The sequence below is a fragment of the Herpailurus yagouaroundi genome, unplaced genomic scaffold (genome assembly GCF_014898765.1).
Source record: "Herpailurus yagouaroundi ecotype Mexico unplaced genomic scaffold, PumYag 182, whole genome shotgun sequence".
NCBI classification, from domain to species: Eukaryota; Metazoa; Chordata; class Mammalia; order Carnivora; family Felidae; genus Herpailurus; species Herpailurus yagouaroundi.
In genome coordinates this window covers 36,401,357-36,418,903 of record NW_024412413.1, presented here as the reverse complement: position 1 = coordinate 36,418,903, position 17,547 = coordinate 36,401,357, and the positions used below count along the sequence as shown (strand labels likewise).

General features: G+C 37.0%; 1 protein-coding gene across 2 annotated transcripts in view; it reads left to right on the top strand.

Moving 5' to 3' along the window:
* Positions 1-17,547, top strand: part of TMTC2 (transmembrane O-mannosyltransferase targeting cadherins 2) — a 411,733-nt gene that overhangs the window by 344,836 nt on the left and 49,350 nt on the right. For both annotated transcript variants that reach the window (XM_040491302.1, XM_040491301.1), the window contains exon 11: positions 3,862-3,925. In XM_040491302.1, the coding sequence (XP_040347236.1) occupies positions 3,862-3,925 (64 nt within the window). The remainder of the gene's footprint in view (positions 1-3,861; positions 3,926-17,547) is intronic.

Genomic DNA, 17,547 nt, shown 5'->3' with positions numbered 1-17,547 from the left:
CTTCATATTTGGTGTAGAAAATTTTGTAGTCACCTGCCACAGAACAATATATCACATATCATTCTGCTACATATCGGTGTATACGAAGATATCGGCATGATCCCGTGGTTCACATACTTAGCTATAGAATCTATGACTCCCAGATCAGTCACTTACCAGCCATATAACTTTGGGGAAGTTATCGGCTTCTCTAAGCTTCATTTTACACATGTGCAAAATGGGGATTGTAATAGCAGTTACTTCATGGTGGTGTTGGAACTTGGAATAATCAATTCCTGGTATTTTATAAGTGACGCATAGAGGATTTAGAAATTTCCTGTCCTAGAGACAAAACAGTGAAGAAAGAAAGGGTGTAGGTATTCAGGAAAAGTTATTCATCAGCTTCTTTAAATAGTTCTATCCTAGCAGTCCTGGCAACCTGGGTTCTGCAGTTAGTCCTAACAATTCAGAGGTTGAGGTTCTTTACAATTCAAGAATCCCCTGAGCAACTAGCAGAAGATTACTAATTTCCTCAGTTTCAAATGTTGAATAATGATTCAGTAATTTTTGCGATTAAGATTTATTACGCAGTCCCATGATGTTTCTTGCAGAGGTGAGTAAGAAATACAACATACACTGTAGAGTGGACACTGGACAGTTCCTCATGAGTTTTGTCTCTCGTCTAGAGAATAAAACAAGAATATAAGTGAACACACGGTGGGTAGAATTGGCATACTCTTTCCCCTATAGTCCTAGAGTGAAAATTAATTTTCACAGTTATGTGACAAATCTAATAAACTCTATTTTTTTTTCTATTTCGTTAGAATATCATCAATTTTACTTATAGCTTAAGAAACTAAGACTCCTAAACTAGATATTTCCTTTGGGAATTAAACTACTAAAGACAATGAAGACTTTAAAAACTAACAACTACTTTTGGGGAAAACACCTTTTTTTTTCCAGTTGTGTTCATTGTTATTTTAAAGGCACATTGTATAGTGAATTCCTCAGTTTCTCCTTATCTACCTGATGAATTTAAATGTCCATAAAGATGAATATTAATGGTTCCTGTACTTCCCATGTTAGACATGTATTGGTCGATTTTGCTTCAAAGTAACTTACTTCTTTGTAGTATTAAGTTACACTAATTTCCTACCTCCCTGCCTTTTATTTTCCTCTGGAGAAAACCCTTCCAGGGCATGACCTAATGAATTCTGGTTCAGATTTCCAAATGAATTTGAACCAAAGTGATTCTATAATTTGGTGGAGCGAACCTTCATTAAATACCCTAGCAAGGAAATTTTTACTGTTTCATACCAGACTAAAGTACATTTCTTGACATATTGAAATTGAACTTCAACATTTATGAGAATATAAATTGCAACAGCACATTGTAACTGTCATGAGTCCAGTAGAGCCTTAGGTCAAGGGTTTTTACTTTCTCTGTAACCCCATTAAAAATAGCAATGTTTCTAATTATTTTTCCTTTAAAAATTAGAAAAATATGTCCTGGTCTCCAGAGAGATGTTATCTTCAGTTATTTGTATAATTTATATGGTTGCATGGGGTATGTCTTTATAGTTTTTATTTGCACTTGACCAAAGTGCAAATTCAATTTTATAGGCTAATTGAGCCTTCTCTTTTAAAATCTGAATGTGGTTTTCTAATTGACAGCATTAATTTTTGTTTCTGCTCTTTATTCCTGACCTCTTTGCCATCTTCTCACCCCAAAAGCTTCCCCACCCCCAGTCCCACCAGTTTGGGTATTTCTTTATTTTGTATTCAGTATAATTAACATACAGTGTTAATTACTTTCAAGTGTAGGATACAATGATTAAACATTTCTATATATTACTCAGTGTTCTTCAGGGTAAGTGTGCTCTTAATCCCCTTATCTATTTCACCCAACCCCCACCCAGCTTCCCTCTGGCAACCACCAGTTTGTTCTCTGTATTTAAGAGTCTGTGGTGGTGGGGGCCTGGGTGGCTCAGTTGTTTAAGTGTCCCGCCCTCTTGGTCTCCGCTCAGGTCATGATCTCATGTTTCATGAGTTTGAGCTCCATATCCAGTTCTCCGCTGACACTGTGGAATATGCTTGGGATTCTGTCTCTCCTTCTCTCTCTGCCCCTCCCCCTGCTCGTACTCTTTCTCTCTCCCTCTCTCAACGTAAATAAACATTTTAAAAAAATGGTCTGTGAGGGGTTGTTTTGCCTTTTTTCTTTGTTTCTAAATTCCATGTATGAGTGAAATCATATGGTATTTATATTTCTTTCTCTGACTTATTTCATTTGGCATTATACCCTCTAGGTCCATCCATATTATTGCAAATGGCAAGATCTCATTGTTTTTTTTATAGCTGAGTAATATTCCATTGTACTCCATCAAAAGCTTTTGAACAATTTCAAAAGAGACTACTCCAGTTTTACTTCAGACCCCAAGCCATTGATTACTACTGTTTACATTGTAGGTGTGCTATATGCATCATCTGACGTTGAATTTGACATTTGTCTATAGCATCTCTATACTCTTCAAATACAGTCACTGGATTACCACATACCAGCAAGAGCTTGTAGCGCTTATTACTTATCATCTTTGAAGGTTTTCTGAAGCACCATTGCATGATTGAAAAACATGCTATGCTGATGGCTAATTGGCCGAGCTTCCTCAGGACTCTGACACTTGATTTCTCCTCGTAACCCGTTGGCTGAGCCTAGGGGTCTGTTTTGAATTGCAAGAATAGACAATGCATAAACTTATCAGTAAAATTCAGTGGATCTTATTGTATAAGTCAACTGCACCACTCCTGGTATTCAGTGTTAGTCAAGATGAACTGGCTATTTGAAGGATGTGGGAACTACTGAGCTCTCTATAGGCTGGAGAACATAGCTTGAATCAGCAGGAAACAAGGTAGCCCCAGAAATGTGAAGAAGTAGGACATGCGATGGCGACTGTTTACGGGCGGGGGGGGGGTGCGGGTCTGACCAAGAGATAGCTTATTGCTTCCACGATTGTCAGTGAATTCTAGCCATTCTTTCATCTTCTCTCATTGAGAAATGAAAGTCCCAAGCAAGAACATGCAGTTAGCTGGGACTATGTCATGTGCCCACCCTGGTACAGAGAGTCAGCAGAGGAAGAATCTGAACTTTTTTTTTTCCCCTGTAGGCTACACACAATGGATGGTTCCCCTCCTAAACTGGAAACAAAATGTATTTCTGGATAGATACAGACATTTTATTTTAAAAACTTAAGATTTTTCTGGGATATCATGTTGAAAATGGAGACTCCCAACCCTATAACATTATCTGTGTTAGATTAGAAAAGAAGAATAACATTTCTAATCCCTAATATGTAAATTTAAACTAATAATGCCTACTGAGTGCATTATGTTGAAATACTATTTATAATGCCTTAAACACAATAAGTACATTGCCTACATTCAATTTAATGTATTGAATTGCTAAAGCAATTTCTTTTGCTAAAGCAACTTAAGGCTTGATTGGTATGATTGTAATATTTTAAAAAATTAATATTGGTATGACTGTAATATTGTAAAAAGTTAGTATTTTAAAAAGGTAATGATTCTGTTCACCTCTCTGCAATTTTAAAATAAATGATATAGGGGCGCCTGGGTGGCGCAGTCGGTTGAGCATCCGACTTCAGCCAGGTCACGATCTCGCGGTCCGTGAGTTCGAGCCCCGCGTCAGGCTCTGGGCTGATGGCTCAGAGCCTGGAGCCTGTTTCCGATTCTGTGTCTCCCTCTCTCTCTGCCCCTCCCCCGTTCATGCTCTGTCTCTCTCTGTCCCAAAAATAAATAAAACGTTGAAAAAATAAATAAATAAATGATATAGTTTGATTTTTTTTTTTTTTTTTTAATCTTTAACAGGCAGGCTAGCCTCAACGAAGCAGCCGAGAAGTACTATGATCTGGCGGCCAGACTGAGACCTAATGTAAGTACTTCGCTAATGAGAAACGTTACTCAAAGGAATAGATTCACAGCATGTGATAGCTTTAGATAAAGAAGTCTCCTGATGCTGGGCTTTTTCCTCTCTGTTCCCTTATTCTGAGTACCCACTAAATGGCTAATTCAACAATCAAATCTGCCGGTCTCAAGCCTCTTTCTTTTTGCAGAGGTACAAATTTCTGTTTTCTGTCTTGTATAAACCACCATACAGTTTTATCATTTGAATACACGTCTTAGTGTTATTACATACTTGGCATCTGATTGGCTTTTAAAATTAGTTCCTTGAAAGTATCTTTGCTGCGGCGTTTAATACCTAAGGACTTCCTAACATCAGAAGCTTTTTTTGATCTTTACATACACTCAAACCTTGAGTCATGCCTCTTTCCTATTCCACGGTCCTCATTTCTAATAACTGTGCTTGTCAACTTTATCAAGTATGTTTTTATTAGAATTTTTCCCTGAGTAGTCACACTTCCATAAAGTGCGATGGATATAAATTAGATCATTACCATTGAAATAGAGTAACCATCTATGAGAAAATAAGAACTGGTTTTATATCTGTCTTCTAAGCCGTTTTTTATTCGCCGCACATCACTGACCTCGGCGCGTTGCTTTTATTCTCATACACCCTGCTCTGCATCACCCTCCAACACTAAAACCTTCTCCCCTTACTCTCCAGATATAGACTGTCTATTGAGAAATTAATTTTGAAACAGTAATGAAAATGCATGTGTGATGTGACTACAAATAATGGGATAAGTCTCATTTTTATACAGTAACTCTTCCGTTGGGCAAACGACTATGGAGTGCCTGCTTTGTGATAGGATACAGAGATTTGATTTCATTCCCTAAAAGACTACATAATGTAGCAGAGAAGATGGAACATAATCAACTAGTTGAAACACAGTGTGGCAATTCCTAAGCAGAGGTATATACAGTCCTGTGGGAGCACAAAAGAGGAGGATTAATGTTCCCTGAACGCTACCCACAGGAGGAGTAGCTTTTTTTTTTTAAAGCATATATAACCACATGCAATCTTAGCCCTCAATGTCCGTGCCCCCAGTTTCATTAATTATGAGGTACTTCAAGAATCAGTGAACTGTTTGCAACAGAAGAAAATAATTCAATAGTTGTAATGGTAAGAACAATAATAGCTGAAATTTCTTAAACACTGATTGTGTGTCAGGCATCATGTTAAGTACTTCATTGATTTCTCACAACAACCCACAGGTACTTCTGTGGTCCCCGTTCTGCTGAATCTTGGAGAAATTAGTAACTCACTCAGTATCATAACTGGAGAGTGGGATCCCATGATAACCCAGGCCTCTCTGTGCCTAAGAGAATGCTTGCTGGAAAAAATGCAGTTATATCTTAGGAAATGGAAACCAAAAGTCTAGGCAGCAAAAAAGAAAAATGATTCCCTCGTTTATGTATTTGGTAAATATTTACTGAGTACCTGTTAGTGCCAAGCACTATTCCAGGCACTGAATACACAGCAATGCATAAAACTGACCTGAGTTCCTGTCTGTTAGGAGCTTACAATTTAGTCTGAGGAGATGAAGCAGAAGAATAAGTAAAGTATATATGGCATCAGACAGTGATTAAGTGCTTTAGGAAAAAACAGAGCAAGAAAAGGGGAGTTTGGAGGTACAGGGAGAGATAGGCAGGGGGCATAGCTTTGTGAATGCCTGAGATGGACCTCTTTTTATAGCATTATTTTTTTAAAAAATTTTTGATTGTGTCTTTATTTTTGAGACGTAGAGTGTGAGCAGGGAAGGGGCAGAGAAAGAAAGGGAGACACAGAATTCAAAGGTGGCTCCAGGCTCTGAGCTGTCAGCACAGAGCGCTCCACAGGGCTCAAACTCCTGGAACCTTGAAATCATGACTGAGCCGAAGTCGGCTGCTTAGCCAACTGAGTCACCCAGGCGCCCCTGTATAGCATTTCTAAGGGTTGAATATGAAATCTTTAATTATTACAACTTCAACTGAAGATGAGAATCAAGGGTTTTTTTTTTCTTACCTTTTTTTTGTTCCCTTCACAATGGTTAATATAAGGCCCACAATATACATAAAAATGGTGATGTTAAGTTCAACTTTTACTCACTGAGTATCAGTCACTTGAGTATCACTTTTATTTTTGCTAAGTAGTTGATCAAATGGTCTTCTTCAGCACATTATAATGGATTAATGAGAAAACAGCTATCTGAGCTATTTGACCTGACCTAAAAAAATGAAAAAGATGCTGAGGCATTCCAGATTTAAGCCAGACTCATGAGCTTGTTTATTTTAAATGGCCAGCCAAATCATAAAATCAATATTTAATCTCCCAACGTAAAGCCATTTTTTTCTGAAACCCCAAAAAGTTTCTTCATAAACATGCCTCGGAAAAAATGCATTTATTCAAATTCTACTTCCTTTATCTGGTAGCAATAAATTAAGTATTTTATGGATTTGGATAGAATAGGAAGTTCAAATTTAACAATAAGTAAATGATGTTACAGTTGTGGGTCAACAGATGTGGTCTTTCCCTAATCTGTTTTATGAATTGTGTTTTGGTTTTCTGTATGTAATCTAGGTAAGTAAGTTGCCACCGTGGCAAGACTGATAAAATAAAGACATTGGCAGTAATATGTAAGTTTGTGTTCTGAACCAAGGAGACCTGTTTAAAACAATAGTCCATATAGTGATTTATTAGTGGTTAGCATCTGATCCAAATTAAAGCATCCATTGAACATTTATCTTGATCATAGCTGTTATTCTCTTTGTCCTGAAAACATTCTATGTTATTTCTGTGCTTTAACTTAATAAATTTCAGTTCCCTGCTTGGAAGAGGACACAGTAAAGAGACCTCCATTCCCCTTCTCTCTAAGTAGTTTCACTGTCTTTTCTATTTTTCTTGTCTACACAGTAATCTAATCTTATTTTTCAAAGGGCATTTTCTTCTGTTGTTAGAACATCCAACTATAACAATCAGTAGCTGTATGTGGGGGACCGTTGGCAATGCTCATGTCAGATCATGATTGTACACAGTAAAATATGTGGCTGCAACCTTGTGTCCTGCCACTTACTATCACCATATTAACAGTATTGTTATCTGTGGCATGTATTTCTCTCTTAATAAAATACCTATTCCATTTTTTCAGTATGCCCCACGATGAATTTCTTTATTCTTTTCTATTCTACAAAAGCCATATGTTTTTTCATACAATCTGCTTTAAAACTGTCAACTGACTTCTTGGGATATTTTATGTACAAAGAATTCCAGTGAACAAATGCTAAACTAATGAAAGTCTAAATTAGTGGGCACACATAATTTTAAGTGTTAGATTATGATATTGTCTCTTTACAGGGGTATTCAGTATATTGTCATTTACTGAAGTATACAGTTACATTTTATTACCAAAATGGGGCCATTAATTTTTTTAATTCTATTTATTTGATTTTTTGGGGAGGTAGGAGGCAATACTCTAATCTTAAATGTCATACTACATTAAAACATTTTTATAATGGGAAAACTCTACCAAAATTGCCATTTTAAGTTTTTCCACTCTTAGTTTTTCATTTGTGTAAATAAAACTGATCTCTCTGTCGAGGTTACTTTAAAAAGACAACACTCTTTATCTTCTCTCACTTATGCACATTAAAAAATGCTGACTCTTGAGGACTAGAGGGAACATTTAAATGAAATAGTTTTGTTCCTCCTGTGGGAATTAAGCCAAATTCTGCATTAACTTATGGATTTTTAATTTTTTTTCTAATGTGAAGAATGGGGAATTTGCATAATACAAAGTCACCTACTTGTACTTGGCTTTTAGCAAACTCTAGAAGCTAGAAAGAGGTGACTATTAATGATCCTGTCTAAAAATCTTGTATTTTTCTGGATGTAATTGTTTGCAGTCTGAATTCATTTAATTTATTTTTTTTTTATCAAGTGCCAGATTTGTGAAAGACTCTATGCCAAGTGCAGTGGGATTTCAGTTATGAAAAATTAACCCTGACCTGGAGAAATGTACTATCTCATGTGAGGAGGCAATGGAGGAGAGAATACTTAGATTCATATCCCCACAATTCAGGGCAGTAAATAATGCTGCATAATACGTACTTTGTGAATGCTGTAAGGTAGTGCTAGAAAAGTATTCAGGAGAGAGAAGTCACTTTCAGCTGAACCCTAGAAGGCACTGAGTCCGAGTAGGAAGCTTAGATAATCATGAAATGATAGGATGTTTATAGGCAAAGATTTTAGAAGCAGGAGGACAAAAGAGTATTCTGGCAGGGAAGGACATATACATGAATAAGGACATGGAGCTGAGAAAATGAATGAAGCACAAGGAATAGTAAGCAGATACAGTTTATATATTGGCCAGGGTTGGGGGCAGAGAGGAAGAATAGGGGAAGATAGAACTGGAAATGAAAATAAAACCAGATGAAAGGCATTGAATGCCATACCAAGAATTAGGAGTTTGCATTCCAGAAGTATGTTGAATAGGATGACATAATGAAAGCGATAAGTTAGGATGGCCATTTATATGATGTAATGAAGAATGTGGGTTGCATTTGGAAAAGTAGAGTTGAAAGATGCCACCTTGGGCAAACCAATTAAAAAAAAGTCATTGTAATAGTTGAAGCAGAAGGTATAATCCAAAAGTACAGAAACATAGTGGAATGGAAAAGAATATGCAGGGGAAATAAGTAGATTATTTGATGGGATGTGAGTAGGAAAATTAGTTGGCCCAATGAGTGTTCCAAAATTTCGAATATAGGTAACTTGGAAGAAGGAAAAAGAAATACCCTGAACAGAACTGCGGCAGTTGGAGGAGTATGTTTATTTCAAGACAAAAAGGTTAAGTTTGGACCCAGCAGATTCTGAGTAAGAAGTAGGATATTATATTTGTCCATGGGACATTCCTATCAAGTAGGCAGTTGGAGGAAAGGCCCCAGTTAGGATTAGAGACGTGGGAGTTGTTTGCAGAAAGGAGATAGTGCCACAGCAGTAGTTAAGATCACTGAGGGAAAGCTGTACAAAGGTAGAGAAGAGAGACAATTTCAAATCCCTGGGAATGTCTACATTTGGAATGTAGGATAAGGAGGACATGAGACAGTGACAGAATATAGAAATCAGTATTAATGAGCAATTTTCAGTGCTGCTAAAGGTAAAGGAAAACAGAGACTAAAAATGTCCACTGATAATCAGAGAATAAGATGCCATTGGCCACCTGGTACAGTTTTGTGCCGGTGATGTGGGCAGAAGTTTGTAATGTGTTAAGGAAATGGAGAATTGGAAACAGAGAGTGTAAAATTATTCTGTAAGTTTGCAGGTAAATCAAAGAGACAGGGAAATACCAAAAATTGTCAAGTATATATTTATTAAATATTAAAGGCAGGTGTTGAGATGTGTGTGTGTTTAAATATTAGAGATTAAAAATGTGTCCAAGTACAGGATAGAGAAAAGGAAATACCAAAGATCCTCAAAGATCATTTTCTCCCCAGGGACTGAAGAACAGAAAGTAGACTGAAGATATAAAAGGGGGAAAAATGAGAAAAAGAGGAAACATAAGCTTAGGTGGTAAATTCCTTATATCAGTTATTTGCTTGTCTGCTGATCCTGTGGAAAGAGAATTTGAGGTCAAAGACCTGTGGATGGCTGGTGTGCTGAGATGGTCAGTAGGTAGTAATTGATATAGGTCTGGCATATCTATATGTGATAAATGCCAATAGAATAATAGTTTTGCAAGATATGTCATTAAGCCATTTATCATTTTGTGATAATTTTAAATAAAGTTCTCAAATCACTGGGAGATTACTTCTCATTTTGATTCAACCTCTCCAACTTTTATGCTAGATGTTGTATTCATTCTTTATCTAACATGTATAATATTTTATAAATGTTCTATCATGTGCAGTTATTATATATGAATTAAAGGGGAATCTGTTCCAAGGATCAGATTATCCAGTAGAAAATTACATACGTACATCATACTTTTCCTAGGCATCTAGAACATAAATTATTTCAAAGCATTATTATAAAATCAAAGCCAATGTTATCCATTTGGGCTCTTTAGCAATGATTATATGTCAAGAGATAAAATGAGAAATATGAAATTCAAATAAATGAGCTTCCTACATAAGAGAGTTGCAGTTGTGTTATAAGATGGCCAACATATTCTACAATGTATTACTTTCAATTTGGACTACCCTTTTTATGGTAAACGTGGTGGGGCGGGAGGGGAGGGGAAGAGGAGATGGCTATTCAGTAAAAAAACCCCCTAGGGCGGGGAGGGGGGGGGGGCCAGGTTAAGAATTAATTGTTTGTACTGATGGAAGAGATAGAAAATATTTCAAGTTACAGTTGTTTATTGATGGAAAAGATATTCTTCCACCCTAATTAGAACAAAAGACCATGAAATTAAGTTAAACAGGACAGATTCAGATTTGACCATATAAGGGATTTTGGGGGGAGGAAATTACTGAGATTGTCATTTTGCTGGGGGGAAAAGGGGTGGGGGGTTTAATAATAATTTGTCTGCGAAGCAGTTAAACCACATTTCTGCTTGTAAATGGAGGAAGAACCATATGGCCTCTTCCAAAAGTTTCCACAAGCTTCTGTGATGTGGTAAAATTATATACCATGTGTCTCTTGACTTCCAGACATTAATAATATGTGGATCCCAGAATCACCAGATTGACTTCATGAGTAAAATGTGTTTATATTGCACATATATTTCCCACTCTCACTAGTTATTTCAGCTTCAACTGCATCTCTATATTTATAGTTAGAAAATGGAATGAGGTAAGTTAACAAATCCAAAATAAACTGGTTTCAATCAAGAGAGAAATTGCCATTAGTTTCCCCCCACATTTTACCTGGTTTTATTAAATGGGCCCAGAGATATCACCGAAATGAGACTGTTGTTTATTCACAGGTATGCAATTAAGTCAACAAACACTTACTCTGCTTCAGTTCATAAACAGGCTTCATCACATTGATATGTATATTTATGCACACAGTGGGAGAAAAAAGATATCTAAATCTTGTCTAATTTCAGCAAGATAGATGCTCACTTTCCCTGATAGCTTCAGTTACACCAGGATCAATTTTAGTCTTGTCCCACCCATATCTGTCTTCAGACTCCTTTCCACTGTAGATCTTCTTCCCAAATTATTTAGACAGTGCAGCTCTTTTCACTTCACAAGTTACAAAGTCTAGTTTTTGGTGCATTTACCTCTCTCTGCTTACATTGTAGTTTGTTTTTTATACTTCTATTTTGAGTATATTAGATAAACCAGAAAGAAATGTATTTCTGAAGTTGTTGCTATTTTTTTTTCTGTTTATTATCTTATATAAATCTTCATGCTTAGAAGACAAAGATGGTTGGTTACAATCCACTTGTTTATTAACTGTTGGTATGGGGTAGTTTTCACCTGGGTCACATAGTTGGGCTAATGTAAGATGTATTTACAGGTTTTCCATACTTAGGCATCGTTATTCATCACAGTCATTACTTTTTGAATGTGTGTATATGCAATATGTGTGTGTTTCAGAATCACAACCAGAAAAGGACAGGCTGGGGGGGAAGTGTGAGGCATGGGCAGGAACTTAAGTGGCTCTTGGCTATGAAGAAAATCAGCTGAGTACTTTAGGTTGAGGAACATCAAAACCTTTGGGAAATTCCACTTAATTATGTTCTCTGATTCCAAGCATGTTTATTTTTACTCACATTTCTTTCTGGGGGTCTCCTTTGCATGGATTTATAACTATAATTATTTGAATTGTGGGGCCACACACTAAAATTGAATTTAGTTCCTTCTCCTCCAGAGTAACTGGATTCCTGGGGTTTTGGGAGAAAACTCAGCTAATCTAACCACACTGGCCCATATTCCTACCTGGGAGTATCAGCTAGGTGGGCTAGGAGGTACCACCATCAGAAGGATGTGCCCTTCCCCCACCCCACTCACCACATTCTTCATATCCCCTTTGGTTATTTCAACAGCTCGTTTCCCCCATTTGTATTATCCTTTTAGGCATTTATGTTTCTGATCCTTGGCTGGTCCTATGGGGCTAAGTTTTTCTAATATAAACTGAAACATTAACCAAAAGATATGTGTATGAATCTTTATTACTCCCTCTTCTAATGTTCCTGTAACATTTCACCTCTTTTTTTTTGTTTGTTTGTTTCCTTATTTTCCCCCTACTCCTAACTCCTTGATATCTGTCGGGACCCTCTCTTATATATCTGCAGGTAAAATTATATTATACTTTACTTTAAAGATAAGTAAAAGTTGGGCAGATCCTGAAAAACTAGTGAATTGGTAGATTGATTTCTCCTAAAAGTCCTGTGTCCTTGTTCAAGAAAAAAAATTACTGATACTTTTTTAAAAGGTAAACAAGACTAGGACTCTTGTGATTCGTGGCAAGACTATCACAATGAGGGCAGGGAGAGATCACGTTCCACCTCAAATACAGTAAAGACACAGGATTTATAGCCAACAAACATGGGGGATAAAGAACTTGATCAGGTATCAAGGGTGGGAAGATTCTCACTACATGAATTTAGGAGGACTTGTGCTATGGCTGGGCTAGGCAAGCCTCAGACAAGGCCCAAGGATGAGGCCTAGTCAAAAAGAGGGCTCAGAGGAGCCTGTCTGTTTTGGTCAAGGAGAGATGTTTTCATCGTGGATAACATTATTCTCCCAGACCGAGCTGTATAAATGCTAAATTTCCCATCATTGGATAATATCAGAATCAATATTTTCTCTTTGTCACTTGAGTAGAATTTATTTAGACATCTTGCTGTAACATAATCTTTGCTAAGAAGCGCTGGAATAGAGCTGAAAAGATTGACATCTTTAAGAGGAGGAAAAATGTGTATGCTACACAGTTTTTCAGTCTTTGTCTTACAATCAACTGTTATTTCCTTGAATATCAAGTGCCAACAAATGGTTACTGTGATACTCAAGAGTTTTAGAAGCTATCCTGAACCTGCATTGTGGTTACATCAAAAATTAAAATTGTAGAGAATAGGAATTTATATTTGACCAACTCTCATTGTTCCTGTCTGGTTTTCATCTCCACTTTTGTTTTCACTTTCTTAAATGATCTCCACTGAAATAACACCCAGAAATGCAACTTTGCAGCGTATGCACATTTTCTCTTTGAAGAGTAAAGGGCAAGTTAAAGAGGGCAAATGTGATGTCATTGGAGATCTCGTGACAAGAAGGAGTTTGAAATGGTCACTCAGTGATTACATTGGTTTCATCTGAAAAGTAACTTGCTCAGTTTAGGAAATGCTGAATTTTAAAGAGAAGCAATTTTGAAAATATTTGTTAGAATGATTTACCAAATAATACATATGAGCTACTTCTAATAATTCATAACAACAAAAAAAAAAAACCCCAAATTCAGTGCTTAAATTACAGGCAGAAATAATCAACCGTGGTTTTGAAAGTGTGGTATGACAGATGTCAACAAGTTCTAGAATGGATGTGAAACATTATTACTACTACTGTTCTTTTTTTTTTTTTCTTATTGCTCAATTAAAGCACTGTATCCTTATCTACTTAAGTATTTGATCAAAAAAGAGAAAGCTGAGGGGTGCCTGGGTAGGTTAAGCATCTGGCTCTTGATTTCAGCTCAGGTCATGATCTCGCAGTCATGAGATCGAGCCCACTTTGGGCTCTGCACTGAGAGAGGAGCCTTCTTGGGATTCTCTTTCTCCCTCTCTCCCTCAGCCCCTTTTCTGCTCATGCTCACTCATTCTCCCTCTCTCTCTCAAAATAAATAAACATTAGAAAAAGAGACAGCTGAATCTGAATCTTCTCTATGGAATCTATTCTTGTGCTAGGTTATTTCTTGATTCCATGTATAATTTTCATTGGTTGTTTATATAACAATACTAACAAACCCACCAAAACACCTGAGAATCCTCAACATATATTATAACTTAGTTTCCTGTGAGACAAATTATTTCTCTTAAATATATATAGTGCATTTTCCACTATAATTCCATAAACCAATGATTTTTTTCTCTTTTTCTTAACAAGATTCAGCTACCTGATAGCAAGATATCAGCACTGGCTGTGCTTTCACTTGTAACCACAACTGTGCCATCAAACTATCAGCAAATCAGACCTGCAGTAGTAACCGAATCCATAGTATGCCTTGATACATCTTCATCCATGATTAGTTGCATTATTAAAATGATACCAGATATTACCAAAAAAAACTACTTGGAAAAATAACAGTATGAAACTAATAAAAGGCCATAGGATTTTTAACATATATTTCTGTAGGTCACTCTACTTAAATTCTAAATACATGGACATCTATTTTAATTTAATTTTCTGATGGAAAAAGAGATTTATATTAAGAATTTATAACTTCTTGGGGCACCTGGGTGGCTCAGTCAGTTAATCATCAGATTCTTGATTTTGGCTGAGGTCATGATCTCCCTGTCAGCATGGAGCCTGCTAGGGATTCTCTCTCTCCCCCTCTCTCCCTGCCCCTCCCCCGCTCACATGCACACATGTGTACCCACTCTCTCTCTCTCTCTCTAAAATATACTTAAATAATTTATAACTTCTCACCTATAATTAGTTACTTGTCGCCACTTTAATATCTCATGTTTTTAAATAGAATTGATTGTCAAACTGGCTAACATACAGTGTGTAAAGTGTGCTCTTGGTTTTTGGGGTAGATTCCCGTGGTTCATTGCTTACATACAGCACCCACTGCTCATCGCAACAAGTGCCCTCCTCAATGCACATCACCCATTTTCCCCTCTCCTCTACCCCCCATCAACCCTCAGTTTGTTCTCTGTATTTATTAAGAGTCTCTTATGGTTTGCCTCCCTCCCTCTCTGTTTGTAACTATTTTTTTTCTCTTCCCGTCTCCCATGGTGTTCTGCTAAGTTTCTTAAGATCCACATATGAGTGAAAACATACGATATCTGTCCTTCTCTGACTGACTTATTTCACTCAGCATAATATAACATTATTAGGCTTGTATTGAGAGCAATAGATTCCACAGGTCTTGAGGATGGAAATATTTTGCTACCCAAGGAGAATTAAGCACTTTAGCTAGTCTTGGAAATCTTTACTGTAGACATGTGTGTACGCTGAGTTTTCTCTTCATTAAATAATATGACACTATCATTTTATTTTATGGTATGCTGATTGAGACAGTAGCTCCCAAATATTTCTTGCTTCTAGGGAACTTTTGTGGACAGCAGATGATGGATTATACCCTAAGCACTATACTATCCTATCATTGCTTTAAACCTATTATTTACATTTGAATGTGTATAAACTGCCTCTCTGTATTTGGAAATTAAGAACTTTTTTTTTTTTCAATGTTTATTTATTTTTGGGACAGAGAGAGACAGAGCATGAACGGGGGAGGGGCAGAGAGAGAGGGAGACACAGAATCGGAAACAGGCTCCAGGCTCTGAGCCATCAGCCCAGAGCCCGACGCGGGGCTCGAACTCACGGACTGCGAGATCGTGACCTGGCTGAAGTCGGACGCTTAACCGACTGCGACACCCAGGCGCCCCAAGAACTTTTTTAATTCACACCTAATAATGTAAAAAAATAGCATTCACCTGAGGGGAATAATAATATTGACAAGTTTAAAAGTCGATAAACAGCTTTTATAGGTCCATATTTCCAAGTGTATATCTATTATGAATTAGTTGAAAATTTGTCTTTATAACTTGTAGAAGAATAAACATGATAATATTGGACACCAGAAAATTGTCTTTTTCAAAAATAGGAAATATAAGCCTTACAACATTCAAAGTTAAGTTCTACTGCATTTTTACAGATGGGGATACCAAGGCAGGGTAACTTGTCCAGTATGTCACGGCTAGTCATAGAGCCAGAATACAAAGCCAGACAGTCTGGCTTCAGAATCTGTGTTCTTAACTTTCTGCTTCTTCTATAAGATTGCCTACCAAAAATTCAATAATGATCACAAATAAAATCCTAGACACTGAAATCAGAGGACAGTTCTTATTTAAAAGGTGGTGATTCAAATTGTCTAGAATATTTGTATGTTAATCATTTTGAGGAGAAATGCTGTTTGGCAAAATTGGCAAATTCTTAAGGTTAATTCACAGACCCTTGAACATATGCTTATATCCACCACACTTCACAGTCTCTATAGATCCCAGTTGGAGAATCACTGGAGAAGTGACATGGTAGAGTTTTAAATGTAGAGAAGCAGAGTGCCTGTTATAAGTCAGTTTCTAAAATAGGCTCCAGGAGTATAATGAGAAACAAAGATGTTGTGATCCCTGCCCTCTCAGAGATAATAACAGATGTAGGCTTAGCATTTTACTGTTCCTTAATTTTTTCATGAGAGGTTTATCTAGGTTATGAGGCTTGAAAGTTTGCACATTCTATAGATTATACAACAGTACCTACAAACACATGGACTCAATCACCTTGTCATGTTGTGTGTTCAGAGCCCATTTAGGGACTTCAAGAAACATAGCAAACAAATTACTATTTTGTATTGCTTGAAATGTATTGATCACTTTGCCCTTGACTGCCTTGACTCATACAATCACAGTAAATATGCTGCTCATGAAAAGAGCAGCATATTTTCTTGAAAAGAAAAAAAATAACATACCTAGAAATATGTTAAATCAATTGTAGGTTTGTAAGCTGTCTGATAAAGTTGTATTAATAGACTATTACAGCAAAAAACTTTTATTAAGTAATTCAGAATCGATCTTTTCATCCTTAATGTTAATTTAACTAATTTTAGTATATCTCTCATATATCTAAACTGAAGTTGCTGGATATGGTGAAGATGTTTGCGTAGTAGCAAGTGCAGCATGAAGATATTTTATGACTCCATTCTTTTTTCTTAATGTTTATTTATTTATTTTGAGAGAGAGAGAGAGAGAGAGAGAGAGAGAGCGAGCGAGCATGTGCAGGGGAGGGGCTTAGAGAGAAGGAGAGAGAATCCCAGGCAGGCTCCATGCTGTCAGCACAGAGCCTGACACGGGGCTGGATCTCACAAACTGAGATCATCAGCTGAGCCCAAATCGAGAGTCGGATGCTTAACCTACTGAGCCACCCAGACACCCATGACTCATTCTTTTTAAAACTTCGTTTGAATTTTCAACTCTGCTTTAATGGAAATTTATTGCCTCTTCAAACATGTCATGCTTTAGCACCACATGTGCATACTGGAAAATGCTAGGATTAAGCAAAGCTCAGGAGGATGGGTGCCATCAGTCGCCGCAGAACAAGTCAGGGTCACTTGGTGAAAGCAGGGATACTAACAAAACACTATGATACATACCATCACTGAAGTTTGACAATCAAAGGACAATTTGTTATTGCAAGTTTTGAAGGCCTGTATTGAACTAAAAGTTTTGAAAACATAATGGTGCATAATGCTAACTGATCCTTGATCCTTGGTATAATGAAACATGTATCGGTTTTCAGAATTTTAATATGTTGTTAGGAATAGCTATGGTTTAGCCTTTATGTATTGCCTTTCAAAAGTATAAATCTTAAGGGGCGCCTGGGTGGCGCAGTCGGTTAAGCGTCCGACTTCAGCCAGGTCACGATCTCGCGGTCCGTGAGTTCGAGCCCCGCGTC